The sequence below is a fragment of the Schistocerca serialis genome, chromosome 11 (genome assembly GCF_023864345.2).
Source record: "Schistocerca serialis cubense isolate TAMUIC-IGC-003099 chromosome 11, iqSchSeri2.2, whole genome shotgun sequence".
In the NCBI taxonomy this organism is placed as follows: Eukaryota; Metazoa; Arthropoda; class Insecta; order Orthoptera; family Acrididae; genus Schistocerca; species Schistocerca serialis.
This window is the reverse complement of record NC_064648.1, coordinates 149,895,587-149,921,706: the sequence shown is the minus strand read 5'-3', so window position 1 is coordinate 149,921,706 and position 26,120 is coordinate 149,895,587. Positions and strand designations below refer to the sequence as shown.

General features: G+C 41.7%; 1 protein-coding gene across 1 annotated transcript in view; it reads right to left on the bottom strand.

Moving 5' to 3' along the window:
• Window positions 1-26,120, bottom strand: part of LOC126427352 (neprilysin-2-like) — a 292,261-nt gene that overhangs the window by 90,061 nt on the left and 176,080 nt on the right. Inside the window, exon 7 of the mRNA XM_050089684.1 lies at window positions 19,961-20,137. Within this exon, the coding sequence (XP_049945641.1) occupies window positions 19,961-20,137 (177 nt within the window). The remainder of the gene's footprint in view (window positions 1-19,960; window positions 20,138-26,120) is intronic.

Below are 26,120 nucleotides of genomic sequence, written 5' to 3'. Positions count from 1 at the left end.
TCATTAGTTGAGTGATCTACCGATCTAATCTTCAGCATTCTTCTGTAGCACCACATTTCAAAAGCTTCTATTCTCTTCTTGTCCAAACTATTTATCGTCCATGTTTCACTTCCATACATGGCTACACTCCATACAAATACTTTCAGAAATGACTTCCTGACACTTAAATCAATACTGGATGTTAACAAATTTCTCTTCTTCAGAAACGCTTTCCTTGCCATTGCCAGCCTACATTTTATGTCCTCTCTACTTCGACCATCATCAGTAATTTTGCTCCCCAAATAGCGAAACTCTTTTACTACTTTAAGTGTCTCATTTCCTAATCTAATTTCCTCAGCATCACCCAACTTAATTCGACTACATTCCATGATCCTCGTTTTGATTTTGTTGATGTTCATATATACTCCTTTCAAGACACTATCCATTCCGTTCAACTGCTCTTCCAAGTCCTTTGCTGTCTCTGACAAAATTACAATGTCATCGTCAGACCTCAAAGTTTTTATTTCTTCTCCATGGATTTTAATACCTACTCCGAATTTTTCTTTTGTTTCCTTCACTGCTTGCTCAATATACAGATTGAATAACATCGGGGAGAGGCTACAACCCTGTCTCACTCCCTTCCCAACCACTGCTTCCCTTTCGTGTCCCTCGATTCTTATAACTGCCATCTGGTTTCTGTACAAATTGTAAATAGCCATTCGCTCCCTGTATTTTACACCTGCCACCTTCAGAATTTGAAAGAGAGTATTCCAGTCAACATTGTCAAAAGCTTTCTCTAAGTCTACAAATGCTAGAAACGTAGGTTTGCCTTTCCTTAAACTAGCTTCTAGGATAAGTCGTAGGGTCAGTATTGCCTCACGTGTTCCAATATTTCTACAGAATGCAAACTGATCTTCCCCAAGGTCGGCTTTTTCCATTCGTCTGCAAAGAATTCGTGTTAGTATTTTGCAACCATGACTTATTAAACTGATAGTTCGGTAATTTTCACATCTGTCAACACCTACTTTCTTTGGGATTGGAATTATTATATTCTTCTTGAAGTCTGAGGGTATTTCGCCTGTCTCATATATCTTGCTCACCAGATGGTAGAGTTTTGTCAGGACTGGCTCTCCCAAGGCTGTCAGTAGTTCTAATGGGATGTTGTCTACTCCCGGGGCCTTGTTTTGACTCAGGTCTTTCAGTGCTCTGTCAAACTCTTCACGCAGCATCATATCTCCCATTTCTTCTTTATCTACATCCTCCTCCATTTCCATAATATTGTCCTCAAGTACATCGCCCTTGTATAGACCCTCTATATACTCCCTCCACCTTTGTGGTTTTCCTTCTTTGCTTAGAACTGGGTTTCCATCTGAGCTCTTGATATTCGTATAAGTGGTTCTCTTTTCTCCAAAGGTCTCTTTAATTTTCCTGTAGGCAGCTTCTGTCTTAACCCTGGTGAGACAAGCCTCTACATCCTTACATTTATCCTCTAGCCATCCCTGCTTAGCCATTTTGCACCTCCTGTCAATCTCATTTTTGAGACGTTTGTATTCCTTTTTGCCTGCTTCATTTACTGCATTTTTATATTTTCTCCTTTCATCAATTAAGTTCAATATTTCTTCTGTTACCCAAGGATTTCTAGCAGCCCTCGTCTTTTTACCTACTTTATCCTCTGCTGGCTTCACTACTTCATCCCTCAAAGCTACCCATTCTTCTTCTACTGTAATTCTTTCCTCCTTTCCTGTCATTTGTTCCTTTATGCTCTCCTTGAAACTCTGTACAACCTTTGGTTCTTTCAGTTTATCCAGGTCCCTTCTCCTTAAATTGCCACCTTTTTGCAGTTTCTTCAGTTTTAATCTACAGTTCATAACCAATAGATTGTGGTCAGAGTCCACATCTGCCCCTGTAAATGTCTTACAATTTAAAACCTGGTTCGTAAATCTCTGTCTTACCATTATATAATCTATCTGAAACCTGTCAGTATCTCCAGGCTTCTTCCATGTATACAACCTTCTTTTATGATTCTTGAACCAAGTGTTAGCTATGATTAAGTTGTGCTCTGTGCAAAATTCTACCAGGCGGCTTCCTCTTTCATTTCTTCCCCCCAATCCATATTCACCTACTATTTTTCCTTCTCTCCCTTTTCCTACTACCGAATTCCAGTCACCCATGACTATTAAATTTTCGTCTCCCTTCACTATCTGAATAATTTCTTTTATTTCATCATACACTTCTCCAATTTCTTCGTCATTTGCAGAGCTAGTTGGCATATAAACTTGTACTACTGTGGTAGGCGTGGGCTTCGTGTCTATCTTAGCCACAATAATGTGTTCACTATGCTGTTTGTAGTAGCTTACCCGCACTCCTATTTTTTTATTCATTATGAAACCTACTCCTGCATTACCCCTATTTGATTTTGTATTTATAACCCTGTATTCGCCTGACCAAAAGTCTTGTTCCTCCTGCCACCGAACTTCACTAATTCCCACTATATCTAAGTTTAACCTATCCATTTCCCTTTTAAAATTTTCTAACCTACCTGCCCGATTAAGGGATCTGGCTTCTGGAGCAGTGCAAAAATGGTTCAAATGGCTCTAAGCACTATGGGAATTAACATCTGAGGTCATCAGTCCCCTTGACTTATAACTACTTATACCTAACTAACTTAAGGACATACCATACACATCGATGCCTGAGGCAAGATTTCAACCTGCGACCGTAGCAGCAGTGTGGTTCCAGACTGAAGCGCCTAGAACCACTCGGCCACAGTGGCCGGCGGAGCAGTGCAGGAAGACAAGGTGTAATAAGGACACAACTGTTTATCTTCAAAAATGTAGTGAAGAAATGTAAACCTACATTAATAAATTTAGAGAAAGCTTTTGACAGTGTTGATGGAACACACTCATTCAAATTCTGATAGCAACAAGGATAAAAATAGGGAGTAAAACACTCCTACGACTCACACAGAAAAAAAACTGTCATTATAAGTTCAAAGGAGGCGAAAGGGAAGCAATAAATGAAATGGTAATGAGACAGGGATGTTGTCTCTTTGCAAGGTTTATTCAGTCTCTGCACAGAGCAAGTACTAAATGAAATTGTGGGAAAATTTCGAAACATAATATTAAAGTTGAGGAGGAAGAAATAAAAGATATTAGTTTCCTGATTACATTGACATTCTGTCACAGGTCACAAAGGAGTTGAAAGATTAAATCATCAGATCAGCTAAGACGGACAAAATACTATTCACCCACTTAAAAGGGTCCACTGGTCACTTGGGAGCAATATAGATAGCGTACAACTTTGTAGTGCGATGGCGTATGACCCTTCAACACTGATCTAAGTCAAGGCAGTGAAGCAGACTATATGTCCTAGTCATTTGTACGGAATCAGTGCAGTGAGTTCGGTCGACGTAGAGGCGTGACAGAATGCCAGAAAGGAGCTATTGTGTTTGCACGCGCCCATGACTACGCTGTGAATTAAGTTGTTTGGTTGGTTGGTGTATCAATGCAGACTACCCAGTGTGTCTACAAGGAATGGTACACCACTTGCAAACACATAACATGGCATAAGAACTGTGGTTGGTAAAAGACAGGCCTGGCTAAAGGGGTGGGCGGGTGGTGGGGCATTGGGCTAACTGGGGTATCTGCCCCAGGTGGCAATTTCGAGGGGGCACCAAATTCATGTTCTTTAAAGAAAAAAACCTTATTTCACAAAGCACCTAGCATCTAGTGCACATTCATCTATCGATTATTCATACGATTTTAAAAGGCATTCCTGTTGGTTTTTGAACATATTCTAAGCTGATTTCTGAATGAATCATAAGCTGATTTTTAATGGATGCATAGTGTATTTGGTATCTCTACCACGCCAATCGCTTCTCTTTTTGTATTGTTGACTGGGTGTGTGAATGATCAGCATTGTTATAATTATTAGCGAAATCCATAGATTCAGACTACCAGAGTGGAAATAAACGACTATCAGAAATAACAGCTAAGAAAGATTACATGTCAATCTTCTCGGTGTATCCAAGAAACTGAAATTTTGACAGAAAATTTTTGCCACATCGCTACACTACTAAGGGCCAATTGTACGGTCCCCAGTTAGCAGCTACTTAAGTTTTACTCTCAGAATAGTGCGGGAAACGTGTTGTATGAACACGTAATAAGCCTAACCAGAGAATAAACACGGAACAACTAGACTGGTGATTCTGGCATTGTTAGTGATGTTAGCTGGAGAATAAGTTTTGACAGTGGCAGGAATAGTGACTGAATTAGTGATGCTACAGTTGTTTGTTAGAATGAGGAAGGAAAAGACATGGATATCACACAAATTATAAGTAAGAATAAGATGACTTCAAATTCATATAAAAAATTTCATTCTACTACTTTTTGATTTCATGATTGAGAAATTGGAGGGTATAAATTAAATGTGAAACTATTTTCTAATATAAAAATTTTTGCTTGTTGTATGCCGAATACGGATTTGATATTGACACTATGCAAATTACATTTTATCGTGTTTATGTAAATGATTTAGATAAAAATGACCATTTGTGCCAAAACTATCTCGCTTATTTGGTATGTGTTATAATTGCTGCAATATTAGAAAGGCTTATTTTGTTTTGTCTAGTAAGCACAGACAAAACAGAGGTAATCAAATTGAGAAACCATACCAGTCTTGGTTACTATTGGTATTAACAGTTTTTTCAGACAGTGACATTTTGATTTTTCGTGTAGCGAAACGTTTGATGAACTTCGATGAGGTAATAAATTCTTTTGCAGGAAGGGAAGCACGCAGTGTAGAGCTGTAGCAATATTAGAGAGAGAAAAAATGCTAGGTCCTAAGGATTGAAGAAATGTGCACTGTCTTGTTCGTCTCTTCCCTTTACTGCTTTCATGTTTTGTATATTTAATTTTATGTCACACAAAAGTGACAATGTTCTGAAGAGTATTCATTCTGCCAGTTACAAATAGAGAAGTTGATCATACAATGTAAGCTTTCACGGCCGGTACTGTCTCCACTTAAAACTTCCAGGCTGATTGGCTGTGGTCGAAGCATAAAACTCTCCCCTGACGTTTCGTCTCCGACTGCAGGAGACATCCTCGGAGATACAGCGGCGAACTGCGAACAGAACTCGAGGAAGCGCTGATTATATAGGCAGTACAGAGGGCGCCACTGTCGATCACGTGTCATCGGCTATGAGATTCTCTCTGGTAATGCCAACATTCTCGATTGAAAGTAATCGATTGTCACACTCGCGGTTCAATGCTGACATCCAAATTTTATCCAGTTTAACACCTACGACTTGCCTGTTAAAATTATTATCGTGTTTATCAATCTCGATAGTCTCTCTATACAAGCGTGCATAATAATGCGAGGTTTTTGATATGATGGTCGTCTTGCTGAATTTTATTTCATGATCACCTTCCTGGTAAACATGTTCCGCTACGGCCGATTTATCCATGTGACCCAGGCGGCAATTCCTCTTATGTTCAACAAGACGGGTCGGGTGTTCACACTTCTCTTTGTGGTAGCGATATAAACCTGTCCACAACTACAAGGAATTTTATATACCCCGGTGTAGCCAAAGGGCGTCGTGCATCTTTTGCCGATCTTAAATATTCCTTTATTTTCCTGGTGGGTCTGAAAATAGTTTCCACCCCATACTTGCTTAAAACTTTCCCAATGCGATCTGTGACCTTACTAATGAATGGAAGAAAAACTTTGCCCTTGGGCGACTGTTGTTTGTCGTTGCTCGTGATTCTTTGCCTAGAGCGAAGTGCTCGATCTACATACTTGCTTGAACAGCCATTCTTCACGAAAGTTGACCATAGATGTTCAATCACATCTTTTAAATAAACAGGTTCACAAATTTTGTACATCCTGTCTACCAAGGTATTCATTACACCTCTTTTTTTGTCTAGGGTGGTGGTTTGAACCTTTATGTAGATAACGATCAGTATGTCTGGCCTTTCTATACACCTTATGGCCCAACGTTCCGTCCCGTTGTTTAATCACAGACACATCCAGGAAATTCAATTGCCCATTCCTTTCCATCTCCGTAGTAAATTGGATTTTCGGATTAATACTGTTTAAATGTGTCAGGAAGGCATCCAACGCCTCTGCTGCGTGTGTCCATACTACGAACGTGTAATTGACATAGCGATACCATCTGGCTGGTTTCTTACTGGCAACGCCTGTTGTTCAAAATTCAACAATCTCCATAAATAAGTTGGCCACAGCAGGACTAAGAGGACTGCCCATAGCGACCCCGTCATAGCGGATATTTTTCCTGCCGATACTGTGGCATTATTCCGACACTGCCTCGCCACAACCTACTTTCAATCCAATAATAACTTTTATGAACAGATTGACGCTTCCTCAAGTTCTCTTCGCAGTTTGCAGCTGTACCTCCGAGGATGTCTCCTGCAGTCGGAGACGAAACGTCAGGGGAGAGTTTTATACTTCGACCACAGCCTATCAGCCCGTAAGGTTTAAGTGAAGAAATAGAGAAGTGTTTGATGGACATTTCTGCTATTTCTGAAACAAAATTTTGCACAAAAATCTTAAAATATGTTGACTGCCTGGCTGTCCTGCTCTTCCCTTCCCCATTCCATGGAAGAGGTGGCCACTGGAATTTGCTGTTCCATTCTATTCTGTGAACATACGGGTTGCCAAGAGGGGTCGCAGACTATGGGAGAGTGAACTTTATTCAAAGTATAAAATAATTACACATTGCTGTCAAATGAATTGTTACATTAAATTAATGTTCCAAACATTCAACTATTGCATTTTTAAGCAAAATTTGTAAAAGAATTTTGGGGAATTAGTTTAACAATTGAAATCAAGTTACAAGCTAACATATTTATCAGAAAAAGTGAATGGGTACTGGTGAAAATTATGGTTTGATCCTGTAACATTAGGCGTATGCAGGCGAGCGATTTGGCCACCTGGAGTGGGTACGAGCGAAGGTGAATTGGATTGTGTGGCTAAGGGCTGGCTGAAGGCTGTGTGGCTCCAGGGCCAGTACCGGCCAGCCAGGTGCAGAGGCAGGTAGAGTGGCTGGACAAGGGTAAATCCCAAACACGAGAGTTTTCGCGACGATTGTCTCAAGTAGCACAGTGCAGAATAATAGCAATTTTGGGCTTTGTGACAAACTGAAAAAACGCTTCTTACATCTCTTCCAGAACCATAAGAAATTACAGGTAGTGTCAAGTATTAAAGCAAAGCTGAATAAACCTGCAGTCTCAGATATATGAGGCATATCCAATGACACAACAATAATTTCAATATCTTTCAAACAACAAAAGTTAGTAATCTACAATGAATAAACATTTTCACAATGAACCTTGTAAGATGCCTCTTATGTGAGGAAGACATTTTTAACAGTTTTAATAAATTATTGTCTCTTATTGATGTATTCACGATAGTTAGGAAGTGCTGTAGTCCGTAGCCGGCCATGAGTCGGAGAGCATTTCCCACGGTGGCTGGCTAGGTGACGAAGCGACCATATGTCGCGCGTCTACAGTCTGGAGCCGCACGACCGCTACGGTCGCAGGTTCGAATCTTGCCTCGGGCATGGATGTGTGTGATGTCCTTAGGTTAGTTAGGTTTAAGTAGTTCTAAGTTCTGTGGGACTTATGACCACACCAGTTGAGTCCCGTAGTGCTCAGAGGCATTTGAACCATTTTTTATGTCGCGCGTAGCGGGATGGGGCTCGGAGCTGGACCGTAGCAACAAGCGTCAGCCTGGGAAATATACGTGACGGGAAGTACCGCCATCTTGGCTCCAAAGTCACCGATTTCGTTTATTTATATTTAATAATTAAAATCATTTATGACAACATGAATGCTAGGAGGAGCCTCTGGATGTTTAAAACTATTTATCATAATTTTGCCTCGTCAAAATTCACACCCTTTCATTAACAAATGCACATCTTAGTAAGTACGAACTTGATCGTAAATCCACGAACTGTGACGAAACTAGTAAGAGATACGGACTGCGCGCCAAAGTCGGCAGTCTCAGTTAAGAGCTCTTCCTGTCTTGTTCGATGGTAGCCATGCTCTCGGTTACGAGTAGTTTGTGACACGAGTGTTTCATCATTGATTTAATAGGAATAAAAGAGATATTACGACATTCTGAATGTTAATTTCGAGTAAATAGATACCCCAAAGTTGATCGACAGCAATTTCAGATAATTAGCTTCCACCGACAGAGACATCCAATGCGCCAATAAAGAATTTGCACGGGACGACATTTACCGTGCACATGTAGGAGGAAATCCGACGACACGACCCACCAAGGCGGATCAAGGAAGGTCCGACTTACACTCGCAAATTCTGGGTGGAAATGATGACCAGTTATACTGTACGTCACATGTACCACCCTCTATGGACTCACGGCTAAGCTGAGTAATAACAGATCTTGCAACCTCTCAATAAATAACTTTTACACTTTTCATGCAGTTTCAACAAACGATATCTCAGATGATAGCATTGCACGATGGCTATTGTCCGGGAAAGTCCCTCATCTGTATCTATTTTATTTATTAACTTATAAGCCTTTTATGTCTTTTTCATTACACAAATGTGTCGGAACACCGCATCCTCCACAATCACACAGTGAAGGAATACAGCGTGGATACCTCCCATTTTCTTGTGTATTCATTTAATGAACAGTTTACTTGTTCAGATGTAACTTATTTAGGTACTAATTACAATCGATAATTCAAAATTGTGGTAATATATGAAGCAGTCAGTTCGTGTGTCAGCTGACACCACCTTTGTAAAAGAGTGCCAATAAACACTTTTGACAAGCACATCTAAATAACTGTTTAAACAATATTTAATGGCAATTTGCTATCATTTATCACAGGCACACATCACAAAAATACTGGCTTATTTATTTGTGGAAAAACCTTTTCTTATATTTTTTGTGAATGGTCTGAGTGCCACAAAAAGTTAATACCGTTTCTTAATTTAAGGCGAGCTAGAACAGAATTTTTTTCACATTTTTAGATTTTTATATCATTATAAAATTTGCAATTTTCTTAATAAAATGATATATATTATGGCAAGTATTTTATTTTATTTTTTTAAATATAATCTACACCAGTTGAAGGAGCTAAAATTTTTCGTGCACTACTTCAAGATCTAATAAAATTGGTAATTTTTTTTATATAGAAGGCTGTGGAGTGCTATGTTATAAAGGTTATGTCCAGAAGAGGATGGGCACCAGGATGAGGAAATTGAAACAAAGTTTGAGAGGAAAAACACTCTCTGATCGTAAAACCATAAGAGGCAGGCTGCCAGACAAAATAATTGATGAACTACAGCAGTATTATGGGGTGGCCTTTAGAAATAATATTGAGGGTTTGTTCATAATGAAGCAGGCAGTATGGCCTACCTTCTTCCACAGATTATCAACTGAAGAAAAACCAGTCCACCACCTTTACGCTCCTGGACATGATTGATGGTGCAATTACTGCAGTGCACACTGCTCAAACAGTTCATACAGCCATAAAAATTACACCCCAACAGCAGTCATGGATATCATACAACCTATTTACATAGACGTGGCAAATCCTGAATTACTGAAGAAGTGTCTGCATGGTCAGACTCAAAATCCCAATGAGTCGTTCAATAATCTTTTATGGACTCGCTTAGCAAAAAATGTTTTTGTTGGAATGAAGACACTAAAGTAAGGGTCAGTGGTGCTGTTGTTGCTTTTAATGATGGAAACACTGGTAAAGGTGAAATTGCTGCAGCATATTGGAATTAATCCTGGAGCAAACTGCATCAGAGAACTTGAATGGATGGACAAGGTTTGCATTGATAAAGCAGAGTATGTAGTTAAGTTGGCCATTAAGGAGTCCAGAAAGAGGAATAGAAGAAAAAAACTTGGAAAAAGATCAAGAGGATGATATACAATATGGTGCAGGGTGCTTCTGAGTGACTAAAAATAAAAAGAATTAAGCATATATTGAGTTAGTTACAGTCTTTTGAAACTATAAAAGCCGTTCCTGAAAATTTACATTTTCTGTTGCATTTTTCCCTAAATCTCAGAAATCACTTTGAGTAGAGTATTCAAATTTTCAGGGAGTAATAACATACATATCCTGATTCTACTGAAGTAAAAGAAGAATGTAATGTTATGTATAATTAGAATTATTTAGAATAATGTACAAAAAAGTAACTGTGTAATTAAAAAATTTTATTTCTGAAAGCAGTGGCTGAAATTCCATTATTGTAGTTCAGTAGACTCAGAACACACAGTTTAATGTGAATGGGTACAGTGGTTCCTGAAATACAGGGAAGCCAGTTCACTAAACTTAACATTGTTGGGATAGGGCATTCCAATATTCTTGTAATATCTTAGTTTAGTCCAAGAGGTGGTCTGGTTGAGTCAAAAGATGTCTGTGGAACATGAGAATGATGTAATCTATTCTTGGTGGTGACGGCCTGGGTAAGCAGACAGTAGCCGAACACTACAAGAGTCAAGTGGAGGTTGGGACTTTTCAAGGGAAGTGCTCACGGGAGCAGTTCTGGCCGTTTAACTCAAGTTCTGGGAGGAGGCAGACCTTGAAACACCCCCGTTTTGTCCTTTACTAGGTTTTGCGTGATTTACCGAAGCCGCCAAACAGTGGTTTATTATGATTATATGACCGTGTGCTTAATGGATGTAAGGCTATCGGTTTTTATGCTGTGGCTTCGTGGGTATTTCAACCAGTGCGGCCATCCTGAGATGGAATAGTTAATGATTGAAGTTTGTCTATTATTAAAGTCCATAAAGGTTGCGATGTACAAACTGATATGTATTTTCTACTAACACACAATTCCTGAGGCAGTTGCTATCTTCGCCTTACACGTTTAAGTACGGTTATATCTCTTTAGTGGTTGCTGATCTTAAGTACTTCGTCACACGCAATGCTGATGGTTAACATTCACAACAATTCTCACTGCAATCCATGGTTGTTGCTGGCCGACGCGGTTGACTCTAAACACGTAAGTCGGCACTTATCACTTGGTTTTATATCACTCACGAATCGGTACCGGTGAGGGTCAACCCAACGACGATCAGGGGCACGCGCTCATTTGTCATACTCCGGTGAATTTACCGTTTACTTCTCACTCGACCACCACTCTTGCCTGTCTCTTCTGCACAACTGCTCACTTGACACTGCTTCACCACAGAACACCACTGCCTTCTGCAGCGCTCGACAATCGACTCCTGCCTGCTATCGACCTGTGTGTCGCATATTAATATCTATGTTCGTGGGACCAGGGTAGCATTCATTTCACACTAGAGATGGGCAAACTGAAACACGTAACTGTTTCGAAACAAATGAAACAGTACAATGTAATGTTTCGATACGCTGTTTCGAAACAGGTAAACAGTTTGTGTTTTGTAATCTAATAAACCTACACATTTTATCATCTTGAATGTCTACTCTATAAGTATGCCCATATAAACACAAATTAGGTGCGAGAGCGCTAATCATATCGCAGCAAGTATGAAACTATCACTTAGGCGTCTTGGCAGTTTCGTATTTCCTGCAGCAAATGCGCTGCTTTCGTGTCGTGTAACTTTTATACGACAGAAGAACCACCACGAACGGAACTGGAGGTGGGAGCAAACTGCAGAAACAACGGATATGCTACTGGGATTCCCACATTCCTTTAGTATGGGTAATATACCCATCCTGCTAATTTACATGCACACAAAGGGAATCATTGTGGATAATAGGCACAGTGACTATAGACTCACAAATAACGCCAAATAATTCGAATAAATAACAAAATATAACAGAAAAAATTTTTGTCTTTCAAGGTGTTTCGAACGATTACTATAAATAGACCATGCTTCCCAGCCCTTCCCGTTCACCATTACACTATCAGTGATACGTCAAACATATTGCTTGCAATTATACCTACATCAAATTTATGCATATGTCTAATAACTGTCACTCTAAGCCTTTTTTTATTCAAAATGTTGTAGGCTTACTTGCGTTTCTTAATGTTATTACTGTACATGAACAGAAGCGTATGTTATATAAAGGTGTAATTTAATTGAATGATTTTCACATATTTATTATTTGGAATGTGAGTAGCATGCGTTGTTCTATAGTTTGGTTGGTGTTTATAAAGCAGATGTTACGCCATTTCGTAATAGGACAGTCAGCTGCAAACGAAGCTTTATTTTCGGATATCTTAAGCTTCATGCTATTGCTTGTCAAAAGATTTCGACACTCTTGAAAGTGTTTCATGAAGTGTTATGTTGTGTTTCAGTACCTGTGCCGAGCCCGAATCTCGTCCGACACAGAGCGGAATGAAACATCACTGTTTCGATACAATTAGTCCGTTCCAAACACAAGTGGACCGAAACAGCCATATTTTGAAACAACGATACAGTTTCTGTGTCTGGCTCGAGATCGAATCTGGTCCGGTTATCCGAGACGGGGGCGAAATGAAACACCACTATTTCGAAACAGTGAACCACAGCCGTTCCGAAACATTGACGCAGTTCCACGTATCGATACACTGTATCGAAACATAGAAACAGTGGCCAAGTCTATTTGACACTAGGTGAGGAAGGCCCTACGTCAAAGTGACGTAGGCACGCGTCATCATGAGTTTCACGAGTTGTCCTATCCACTGTTGTGTGCATTCTGTATACATCGACTGTTGTGTGCGTCTTCACTCTGCACTGTTCATTGTTCTTAGTTGATTTACAACATGAAGACAAGATTAAATGGAACTGGATGGTTTAACATTTCCAGCAACATTCGGAATTACTTCGAACTTCAGTTTCTCAGTTTAACGTTTCTGCCCACATGAATTATGTACAATTCATTGGCTTTTATAAAAATACGAAACACTTTAATTTCTCCCTATTTCACGTTTTTATCCACATAATTTAAGTACGATTAATCGGACTAAAAATGCCTAGACACTTTCGTTATGGTTATGATTCCTTCATTCAGATATTCTTTATGTACATGAAACACACAATAATATCCCATATTCTTTGGATTGCAGCTTAATGATTAATCCACACGATTTATGCGCGATTCATCGGATTAAAAAAAATTGACTAAAAGCTTTTTTTTTTTTTGCTTTCGTTAAGGTTCCTTCGTTCAGACATTCATTATGTTCCTGAAACACATAATACCATCCCTAATTGTTGGGATTACAGCTTAATAATTAATTCAAGTGGGATGAGCGTGACAGATAACTCCTGTCACTTCGTTTGTACACATGTATTTACATTTAGCTTTGACGTTATCGGTACAACCGCAAAGATCGATATACGCACTCATGTAGTCGATTTGGGTTATTTACGTCACGATGACGTAGTGTTACGTCACTATGACGTAGGGTTCTCCTCACCTAGCGTGAGATGAATGCTATCCGTGGGATCTTGCTCCCTTACAACCTGACTGCAGTACGAGCAGCATTCGATCGAGGAGGTGTTCGATTCTGGGCGGTGGACGGCCGCCACCGTACGTCGACCTCTGAACGAACTTTATATCTCCAGAGGTCCGAATGTGCTCCAAAGTGGGACTCTGACTCACTCCGCTCGTATTACGGAACTGAGGATAGACAGGGTACGAATTATTTTCCTTTGTGTTACATGTGATAATTTGTGACTCGTCATGTTTAACAGTGAACTGTTTTGAGCTGGTGAATATTTCGTGTACTGTGATTATGAAATGGACTTAGTTTTCTTGTATGTTTGATTAAAATTTAGTTTGGAGATTTTGCTACCTTTCTTGCTACACTCTCAGCATAACTTTACTGCATTTGATAAGGGTATTTTCCTTTCTGTCTGTATTTTAAATGAATATTGTAGATCCACTTCTTGTTTATTTGAGATGTCGTTTCTCGAATAAACATTATTCAACACAAGTCTCTGCCATCCACATCAATTACAGACATTAAAATAGAACCTGTGTTATTAAATTGTCCATTCACTTTTATTTCGTATTTCTGTGTATTTTATTACATTGCAACTCTAGCCAATACATTGTCTGTTTAACAACAGGATCACAGCTAGAGGTTATTATTTACAGTGAATTAGAAGAAGACGTCTGCAACTCGGCCTTATGACTATATTGAACTATTATTTTTAAATAGAGGCGTGCATAGCTCCAGAACCTAAAGTACAAGAAATCACAGGTAAAGGCATAACTGTTGCACTCATATCGAATGCTGTTTAGAAGAGCAACTACTTGATGAGGAGGAGGAGGAGGATCAAATGGCTCTGAACTTAGAACTACTTAAACCTAACTAACCTAAGGACATCACACACATCCATGAATAAGGCACCGAGCGAGGTGGCGCAGTGGTTAGACACTGGACTCGCATTCAGGAGGACGACGGTTCAATCCCGCGTCCGGCCATCCTGATTTAGGTTTTCTGTGATTTCCCTAAATTGCTCCAGGCAAATGCCGGGATGGTTCATCTGAAAGGGCACGGCCGACTTTCTTCCCCATCCTTGCCTAATCCGATGAGACCGATGACCACGCTGTCTGGTCTCCTTCCCCAAACCAACCAACAATGAATGAGGCAGGATTCGAACCTGCGACCGTAGCGGTCACGTGGTTCCAGAGAGTAGCGCCTAGAACCGCTCGGACACTCCTGCCGGCAAGGAGGAGGACATTAGTGTTTAAAGTCCTGGCAACAACAAGATCATTTGAGACTACTAGCAACAATGGTCAGATACACTATGTGTTCAAAAGTATCCGGACATCCGGCTGAAAATGACACAAGTTCGTGGCACCCTCCATCGGTAATACTGGAATTCAGTATGATGCTAGCCCACCGTTAGCCTTCATGACAGCTTCCACTCTCGCGGACATACGTTCAATTAGGTGCTGGAGTGTTTCTTGGGGAATGGCAGCCCATTCTTCACGGAGTGCTGCACAGAGGAGAGGTATCGATGTCGGTCGGTGTGCTCTGACACGACGTCGGCGTTCCAAAACATCCCAAAGGTGTTCTATAGGAGTCAGGTCAGGAGTCTGTGCAGGCCAGTCCATTACACAGATGTTATTATCGTGTAACCACTCTGCTGCAGGTCATGCATTATGGGGTTGTTTGGGGGAAGAGACCAAACTGGGAGGTCATCGGTCTCATTGGATTAGGGAAGGACGGGGAAGGAAGCCGGCCGTGCCCTTTCAAAGGAACCATCCCGCCATTTGCCTGGAGCAATTTAGGGAAATCACGGGAAACCTAAATCAGGATGGCCGGACGCGGGATTGAACCGTCGTCCTCCCGAATGCGAGGTCATGCATTATGAGCAGGTGCTCGATTGTGTTGAAAGATGCAATTGCAATCCCCTAATTGCTCTTCAACGGTGGGAAGCAAGAAGGTGCTTATCAGTTTAGGCCTCTGCTGTGATAGTGCCACGCGAATCAACATGGGGTGCAAGCCTCCTCCATGAAAAACACCACCATACCATACCACCACCGCCTCTGAATTTTAGTAGTGGCACTACACACACTGGCAGATGATGTTCACTGTCCATTTGCCATACTCACACCCTGCCATCGGATCGCCATATTGTATACTGTGATTCGTCACTCCTCACAACATTTTTCCACTGTTCAATTGTGCTATGTTTGCGCTCCTTACACCAAGCGAGGCGACGTTTGGCATTTACCAGCGTGATGTGTGGCTTATGAGCAGCCGCTCGACCATAAAATCCACGTTTTCTCACCACCCGCCTAACTATTATAGTACTTGCAGTCAATCCTGGTGCAGTTTGGAATTACTGCATGGTGGTCTGGACAGATGTTTGCGTATTACACATTACGACCCTCTTCAACTGTCTGCAGTCTCTGTCAGGCAACAGACGAGATCGGCCTGTAGGCTTTTGTGCTGTACGTGTCCCTTCACGTTTCCAGTTCACTATCACATCGGAAACAGTGGGCCTAGGGATATTTAGGAGTGTGGAAATCTCGCCTGTAGACGTATGACACAAGTGACACCCTATTGCCTGACTACATTCGAAGTCCGTGAGTTCCGCAGAGGGCCGCATTCTGCTCTCACGATGTCTAATGGTTACTGAAGTCGCTGATTGGAGTACCTGGCAGTAGGTGGAAGCACAACGCACCTAATATGAAAAATGCATGTTTTTGCGGATGTCCGGATACTTTTGGTCACATAGTGTATCATCGCAATTGCGGTTTTCCCATCTACATCTACATCTACATGACTACTCTGCAATTCACATTTAAGTGGTTGGCAGAGGGTTCATCGAACCACATTCATACTATCTCTCTACCATTCCACTCCCGAACAGCGCGCAGGAAAAACGAACACCTAAACCTTTCTGTTCGAGCTCTGATTTCTCTTATTTTATTTTGATGATCATTCCTAGCTATGTAGGTTGGGCTCAACAAAATATTTTCGCATTCGGAATAGAAAGTTGGTGACTGAAATTTCGTAAATAGATCTCGCCGCGAAGAAAAACGTCTTTGCTTTAATGACTTCCATCCTAACTCGCGTATCATATCTGCCACACTCTCTCCGCTATTACGTGATAATACAAAACTTCTAACAGAGGACGAACGAGTGTAGTGTAAGCTGTCTCTTTAATGGACTTGTTGCATCTTCCAAGTGTCCTGCCAATGAAACGCAACCTTTGGCTCGCCTTCCCCACAATATCATCTATGTGGTCTTTCCAATTGAAGTTGTTCGTGATTTTGACACCCAAGTACTTAGTTGAATTGACAGCCTTGTATCTAGGATACAATTGTAATTGCTGTAGAATAAGGACCATAATTCTACCACTTTACAATATTCTGTGATCCAGGTTCCAAATCTATTGCACGACAGCCAGTTTGCTTGGGGTCTCTGAGCATAAAACCTTGCAGCAGTTGTGTCTGTGAGAATTGGCAGTAAAAGTTAGGTGAGGGGTAGTTAGGCACGGAGAAGAAGAAGGCTGCATACAGCTGTGCCGAGTTCAACCCTGCAGCAGCGAGCAGCAGTGGGGACTCATGGCAGTTCAGGCCACCAGCACCGACTATGTCCGTCAGTGTCCCAGTCACAGCACCGCTCCGGATGCAGCTCTTTGTGCTCCGGTTTTTTAACACTGTCCTAGTCTCTGATCGTGACTACGAGGATGACACAGAATATTGTAGGGAGTCTCTTACTCATTCTCAGGTGACGGCCACAGATACAAGGAGATTACGATGTGCTCCATGGACGACACGGCGATGCTCTGCTGTGGTGGACAGACGTGGTAGGCTGGAAACTTAAGGACGAATGTGCCTGCCTCCACGTTCGTGTGCAGTCCACCACTGTGCCACGGTCACATCCGAATGCCCCACAAATCTGCAAGTGACACCCTATCACCTGACTACATTTGAAGTCCGTGAGTTCTGCGGAGGGGCCCATTCTGCTCTCACTATGTCTAATGGCTACTGAGGTCGCTGATATGACCAGCCAGCCTATTGGAGACCCACAATGGTGCCTTTCAAACCCTGTCGGCCACTTACAATTCCATGTCCTCCGCAGCGCTCACTCGACGTCTGATCCCAGTTGGGTCCTTGTGTGCCCCTGGAGGCCCAGTAACAGCACAACACGACCAGCACAGCTGCACTTGTTGTGGCTGGTCAACCTGTCACAGAGAACTGCAGCTCCAGTCATGTACATACTCACAGACAATGTGTGCACGTACCAAGTTAGATTGACTTCTGATTGTGTCTTCTTCAGACGTCCGACCGTGTCTTCCGGGTGCTTTTACTATTGCCTGTGAAGATGTTATGTTGTTGATTCTGGCTCAATACCAGACAGAAATGAAGCCTAATTGCCTAACTGTTGTAACGGCATAAAACTCTCTCACAGTCTGGAGTCATAACCGGTTTGCCCTCGCTGCCAACAGTAGCACATGGAGACTTCCGACGCGGTGACCCTGCGCTGTTGGGCCACTTTCGCATCGACCTGCTAGTCAACCCACAAGTTGCGCTTAGAAAATATGATATGGCAAAATTGTACTTTGGCACTGATTTTCAGTCTGTATGTTCTGGGGATGGTTTATAGTCAGTCAAAACCGCAAATTAGCACATTGTCATTATATGTTATTGTGACCGAGACTATTAATATTTTTAAGGAACTATTGAGTTATATTGGTACATTCATGTCTGCTGCTGAAAACTTTCCTACTCTCTTCTGTCTTCAATCGACATAATTGTTACCCAAAGTTTCCTTCCTTGTATCTATAAGTGTCTGTGCAATTTCTGAGGTATCTGTAATTCAATTGCCTATTGAGATGTTAATCAACACAGTACCTACAGCCTCTAAACACTTCAGATGTACATTGGTCATTCATCAGCTTCAGTCCACTCTTCATTATTACCAAATTTTAATCTTACTCGGTATGTGCTTCTGGGTACTCCTTACAGTCGAGTGTCTGATTTCGGAATCTCTGCCTAGGTGCTATGTAATTTATATGTTATCTTCCCATGTCTCTGTGCATTTTCCAAGTATACCACCTCCTCTTGTGAATCTTGAACAATGAATTCGCTGTTACTGGATGAAATTTATTGCAGAACTCAAGCATCATTTGTCCCCCGTAATTTCTGCTGACAAGGCCATACTCTCGCACAAATCTGTCTTCTATTCCTTTTTGTACCACAGAATTCCAGTCCGTGATGCCTATTAGAGTTTCATCTCCATATATCTGTTGTGTTACTTTTTCAGTGTTTTCATATACTCCATCTTCACTTTGTGAGACTGGCTTGTCTACCTGAACTATTGTTGTTACTATTCGTTTGCTGCCGATTCTGATGAGCGTAATCCTATCACTGTATGGTTCACAGTAACTCACTCTACACTCAGCCTTCCTATTAATCACAAATCCTACTTCTGATATATCTTCTTCTGATACTGCTGAAATTATCCAACATTCATCTGATCAGAAGGCCCCAGCTTCTTTTGGTTTCATTACAGCTGCACCCACTAATTCTCGATTTACTCTTTATATTTCCCTCTCAGGTTTTCTACCTTCCCTACCACATTCCATGCCTCGAATCATAGAGTGTTCCCCTTTCACTGATTACTCAATGTTTTTTTTTTCGTGATCACCTCCCCATTTACAGCTGTCTCCCAGAGATTCAAATATGGGTCTAACTCAGAATGTTTTGTCAATGGAGAAACCATCATGACACTTTTTTTTCTAATTTACAAATCATGTATCATCTGCTCAAATATTATTTTTCTTTGACACAGCGATCTCCATTGCCTTCTGCCATTGATCAATGCTGATTCTTCCGTTTTTGCTGGCAGTTTCTCACATCAAGTACTGGAGGGTGTCCCGAAAGTCTGCCTATTCCTCTAACCTCTTTGACAAGCCTGTTGGCTGAGCGAGGCTGACTCCTTATATTTTAAGTCTTTGGCAACCCATTTGTGTTGATTTTTACAAAAAATTTAAGAACTGGCCGGAATAAAATCTGGGAAGAAGTACACTTTGATTACTAGCCAATGACACTACCTTTAGACTACAGTAAGCACAAGTGGCTCTTTTCATACAAGAACTGCATCATCGTGTGTCTGCGCTGTCTAAACTTATACAGCATCCCTGCACTGACATGCATTTGAATTTACTGCCTCCTGCCGCCATCACCCATCACTGTCCACAGAGCAGCATGCTGCACGACTAACTCACGTACAGTTGCAGTTCTATCTGTGAATGAATATATGTAATACGATTCAAAGTTTCTCGTGCCTCTCTGGAGTGCACATTGCTCGGACAACACATCCATAGCATTGAGGTTCTGCATCTGTGTTCCTAAAATGAAGAGTGACATAATTCGAGATTCCAATGGAAGGACCCGACTTCTCACGTGGCCATCATTTTCTAACGTACCATATTATAACGTCAATATTAATTGCGACTCTTAGAAGCCTTGTTCTGATCAGGGAATACGCTAAAGATGGCGTGGCAGTCATGCAAACTGTACCCTCCACCTCGTACTCACATTGGCCAGAGCTGTCTCAAACTCGAGGGACTGTCTGAGCTCGTGCTCAGCCCGAGTCCTGTTGGCACCCAGAAGAACTGCCAGGTCCACCTGGTACTTGTAGTAGGCATCCACGAGTTTGTCCGTGGGACCCTTCACGAGAAATTCGCGGTTCAGCCCCAGTGATGCCTGATCCAGCTGTGGAAACAGAAAGAAAGGGTCAGCATGTATTGAAGCTGCAGAAAAAGAAGTGGTGGTGAAAGTACAGTCGAAGAGAGGAAGAGACAGGGAGGGAGAGGGTGTGAAAAGAAGAGCCGGAGATTCAGGGAGAGAGAGAGAGAGAAAGAGAGAGAGACAGACAGGGAGTGAGGTGGACAGTAGGGTGGGGGTATGGTGACATTGTTTCAGTTCCTTATGTAGACTACCTTAGTCCAAATTTTAACTTTCTCTAAATTAATTCTCTTTGATTAGTTTGTTAGATCTAATGATTCTTTGTTATTTATAAAAACATTACTACATGTTCAGGATTTAACAAAGTATTTTCTCTTGTGGGTACCTGCACCTGCTGAAGGGCATGAGGGTAAGAAGACTGTGCTGTCACCAGATAAAATTGTTTTATTGGCTCACAACCAGTTTTATGGACAATCATCATGTACAACCTACATAGTAAAGAGTAATGCACAATGTCTCGACTTTGTGGTTCATTATAATTATTAAAGGTGATATCTAAAATATACGCACAATGTTGAAGGGTCATAGGTGTACCCAGCGCTCCTAGTAAAGATATATTGTTGAGCAAATACGGTCTATATTTCATTGGTAAAATAAGGGTGACCGAGATGTGATCCATAAATTTCATTAAAATTGTTGGAGGGTCGGCCACGTAGTTATAAACGCTTGTTTCGAGATTTGCCTACATACCCTGAGGTGACAGTAGTCATGGGATAGCTCCCAATATTGTGTCAGATACCCTTTTGACCGGCACAGTGCAGCAACTCGGCATGGCATGGTTTCAGCAAGTCGTTGGAAGTCCGCAGCAGCGAGCTGCCTCTATAGCTCTTTATAATTGCGAAAGTGTTGCCAATGCCGGATTTTGTGCATGAACTGACCTCTCAGTTATGTCCCATAAACGTTCGAGGCGATTCGTGCTGGGCGATCTGCGTGACCAAATCATATGCTCAAATTGTCCACAATGTTCTTCAAACCATTCACAATTGCGGCTCGGTGACATGGCGTTGTTGTTTGAGAACATGAATTCCACGAATGGCTGCAGATAGTCTCCAGGTAGCAGAAAATAACCACGTCCCCTCAATGACCGGTTTAGAAGGACCAGAGGACCCAGTCCATTCCATGTCAACATAGCCCACACTGTTATGGAGCCGGTCGGAGTGGCTGTGCGGTTCTGGGCGCTACAGTCTGGAACCGGGAGACCGCTACGGTCGCAGGTTCGAATCCTGCCTCGGGCATGGATGTGTGTGATGTCCCTAGGTTAGTTAGGTTTAATTAGTTCTAAGTTCTAGGCGACTGATGACCTTAGAAGTTAAGTCGCATAGTGCTCGGAGCCATTTGAACCATTTGAACTGTTATGGAGCCACTACCAACTTACATAGCGCCTTTTCGACAACTTAGGTCCATGGTTTCGTAGGGTCTGCGGCTCATTCGAACACTACCATCAGCTCTTACCAGCTGAAATCGGGAATCACCTGAGAAGGCTACAGTTCTCCAATCGTTTAGGGTCCAATCGTAATGGTCACGAGTCCAGAAAAGGCGCCGCATGCGACTTTGTGTTAGGAATGGCAATCGCATGTTTAGTCTGCTGCCACAGCCCATTAATGCAAAATTTCGCCGCACTGTCCTAATGAATACATTCGTCGTAGGTCCCACATTGTTTTTGCTGTTATGTCACGCAGTGTTGCTTGTCTGTTAGCACTGACACCACTGCTCTCGGTCGTTAAGTGAAGGCTGTCGGCCACTGCGTTGTTAGTGGTGGGAGGTCATGCCTCAAATTTGGTATTCTCGACACACTCTTGACACTGTGGATCACGGAGTATTGAATTCCGTAACGATTTCCCAAATAAAATGTCCCATGTGTCTAGCTCCCACTAGCATTCCACTTTGAAAGTCTGTTAATCCTGTCATGTGACCATGAATCACCTGTATGCAAATGACAGATCCGTCAGTGCAATGCCCGTTTATACCTCATGGACGCGTTACTACAGCCATCTGTATAAGTACATACCGCTATCCCATGATAGAGGAACGGAAGATTCCAAATGATTGGAAAAGAGCAAAGGTAGTCCCAGTCTTCAAGAAGGGTCGTCGAGCAGATGCGCAAAACTATCGACCTATATCTCTGACGTCGATCTGTTGTAGAATTTTAGAACATGTTTTTTGCTCGCGTATCATGTCGTTTCTGGAAACCCAGAATCTACTCTGTAGGAATCAATACGGATTCCGGAAACAGCGATCGTGTGAGACCCAACTCGCTTTTGTTCACGAGACCCAGAAAATATTAGATACAGGCTCCCAGGTAGATGCCATTTTCCTTGACTTCCGGAAGGCGTTCGATACAGTTCCGCACTGCCGCCTGATAAACAAAGTAAGAGCCTACGGAATATCAGACCAGCTGTGTGGCTGGATTGAAGAGCTTTTAGCAAACAGAACACAGCATGTTGTTCTCAATGGAGAGACGTCTACAGACGTTAAAGTAACCTCTGGCGTGCCACAGGGGAGTGTTATGGGACCATTGCTTTTCACAATATATATAAATGACCTAGTAGATAGTGTCGGAAGTTCCGTGCGGCTTTTCGCGGATGATGCTGTAGTATACAGAGAAGTTGCAGCATTAGAAAATTGTAGCGAAATGCAGGAAGATCTGCAGCGGATAGGCACTTGGTGCAGGGAGTGGCAACTGCCCCTTAACATAGACAAATGTAATGTATTGCGAATACATAGAAAGAAGGATCCTTTATTGTATGATTATATGATAGCGGAACAAACACTGGTAGCAGTTACTTTTGTAAAATATCTGGGAGTATGCGTACGAAACGATTTGAAGTGGAATGAGCATATAAAATAAATTGTTGGTAAGGCGGGTAACAGGTTGGGATTCGTTGGGCGAGTCCTTAGAAAATGTAGTCCATCAACAAAGGAGGTGGCTTACAAATCACTCGTTCGACCTATACTTGAGTATTGCTCATCAGTGTGGGATCCATTCCAGCTCGGGTTGACGGAGGCGATAGAGAAGATCCAAAGAAGAGCGGCGCGTCTCGTCACAGGGTTATTTGGTAAGCGTGATAGTATTACGGAGATGTTTAGCAAACTCGAGTGGCAGACTCTGCAAGAGAGGCGCTCTGCATCGCGGTGTAGCTTGCTGTCCAGGTTTCGAGAGGGTGCCTTTCTGGATGAAGTATCGAATATATTGCTTCCCCCTACTTATACCTCCCGAGGAGATCACGAATGTAAAATTAGAGAGACTCGAGCGCGCACAGAGGCTTTCCGCCAGTCGTTCTTCCCGCGAACCATACGCGACTGGAACAGGAAAGGGAGGTAATGACAGTGGCACGTTAAGTGCCCTCCGCCACACACCGTTGGGTGTCTTGCGGAGTATAAATGTAGATGTAGATTTTTGTCGCTTCAATGTATAAAAAAGGAAAAAATATTGTATCGTGAGAAGGCACAAATTTTTTTTTAAGAAAAGCTATAAAACACTCGCCAGTACTGTGCTTAGTAGGGGCACAACGCAATTTACCTAGTGGACTGGTAGAAGGTGGCAGTTTCTCACTAGTGGGATGGCAGGGCAACCCAGTATTGGTAACTGTAGAAGCAGCACCCGTAAACGATTAAGATGGACTAAGTGCCTGGTGCAATGGAAACTATCGTGTGTATAATATGACATTATGTACTTTTAACTGTTGGGTCACTCTCTTTACAAGCCAGAATAATACTGAATTTCAGTAAATACTAATACTTAACCAAATAAAGATATAAAGTTAGCCAGAATGCTATTGTGCTTCAATCCTAGTTGATTATTCAATGTGAACTGTGTATTTCCTTTTTTTATATCTAACAGTTTCTGCTTCCTCTAATATATTCAAAACATGGCTTACTTGTACTGAATTATTAGATTTTCGAGGTATATATATACTTTGCAGGTTTGCAGGCTTTCCCAGTGAGGTGTTGTCATCTTGGAAAATCGTGTTTTCTCTGTCGGTAATCCGCGCCGGACTTACACGATACTTCGACTACGTGCCAAGCGAGGTGGCACAGTGGTCAGCACACTGGGCCCGCATTTGGGAGGACGACGGTTTGAACCTGCGTCCGGACATCCAAATTTAGGTTCCCCATGATATCCCTAAATCGCTCCACGCAGATTCCGTGAGGGTTCCTTTGAAAGGGCACAGCTGATTTCCTTCACCATTCTTGACACAATCCGAGCTTCCGCTCCATCTCTAATGACCTCGATGTTGACGGGACATTAAACCCAATCTTCCTTCCATCGTTCCTTCCTTCAGTCATATAATTCGCAATCTTCTTTAGGTGCTTCCTGAAGCTGGGAGCAGGGAGCCTCAGAAAACACAATTTTCCAACACACGAACACACTTTGTTTACATCAACACACGTAGTTTGGCATTATTAAGCCCTTTAAATTCATGGTTTAACTATCATTTGCTGAGAATTCATACTAGCTTTTATTTGTATGATTAACCTGCAGATTTTATGTTTTATTTGATAACAACAGTATAGTATTATATCCTCTAATTACATCAAACACAGGGTGTCCGTAGCTACATATTGACTGCTACATACGCACATCCCGAGAAACTTCTTGGACACGTGTTCTGAAAGCGTCGGAACACCTGTATCCTGCATCACATTAAGTGAACAGTCTTAGTTCCAATTCAGAAAATACACCATCATAATAAATATATAATTATATTTAACATGGGTGTGCAGTGTTGTTAAATTTTTTTAAAGGCGAAGATTTTGCCATTGAAAGAAACAGTGTAGATGCTGTATTTATGTTTCTTGATTTATATGTGGCAGGATAATTACAGGAACACGAATTATATATTTTCTAGACCTAAAGGTTTTGATAGAAGTTTCGATGGTCATATGTAAAGGCGGTTTGTGGCACAAACGTTTGTGTCCAGCCCTTAGCGAAGGAGGCAAGACCTAAAATTGAGGGTATCAAGGCAAAAGCTGAAATACTTAACTCCGTTTTCAAATGCTCCTTTCCAAAGGAAAACCCAGCACAACTGCCCCAATTCAATCCTTGTGCTACTACAAAGGTGAATGAAATAAGTATTAGTGCCAGTGGCGTTGAAAAGCAGCTTATATCATTAAACACGAACAAAGCCCCAGGGCTTGATGGGATCCCTGTCAGATACTGTACTGAATTTGCGGCTGAGTTATCCCATCTGCTAATTATGATCTGTCGTAGATCCCTCCGGAAAAAAAGTGCCCAGTTCTTGGACGAAAGCAAAGATCAGACCTGTTTACAAGAAGGGAAGTAGAACGGAGCCACAAAACTACCGTCCAATATCCCTGACGTCGATCTGATGTAAAATCTTAGAACATGTTCTGAGCTCGAACATAATGAGGTATCATGAACAGCATGACCTCCTAAATGCCAATCACGGCGAATTGCAAAAACATCGATCATGTGAAACCCAACTTGCACTTTTGTCACATAAAATACCGAAAGCTTTGGATCAAGGCAGTCACTTAGATGCAGTATTTATTGATTTCCAAAAAGCATTTGACTCAGTACAAAAGCTACGCTTATTGTCAAAAGTTTGACCATATGGCATATCAAGTGAAATTTGCGACTGGATTGAGAACTTTTTGGTAGAGAGGGCGCAGTGTGTTATTTCAGATGGAGAGTCATCGTCAGATGTAGAAGTAACTTTGGGTGTACCCCAGGGAAGTGAGTTGGGACCCTTGCTGTTCATAATGTGTATTAATGACATGGCAGACAATATTTATAGTAAGCTCAAACTTTTTGCAGGTGATGCAGTTATCTATATCGAAGTACTGTTTGAAGGAAGCTGCATAAATTTTCAGTCAGATCTTGATAAGATTTCAAAGTGGTGCAAAGACTGGAAGCTATCGTTAAATGTTCAGAATGTAAAATAGTGCACACCACAAACAGAAGAAAATGTAGTGTCCTATAACTATA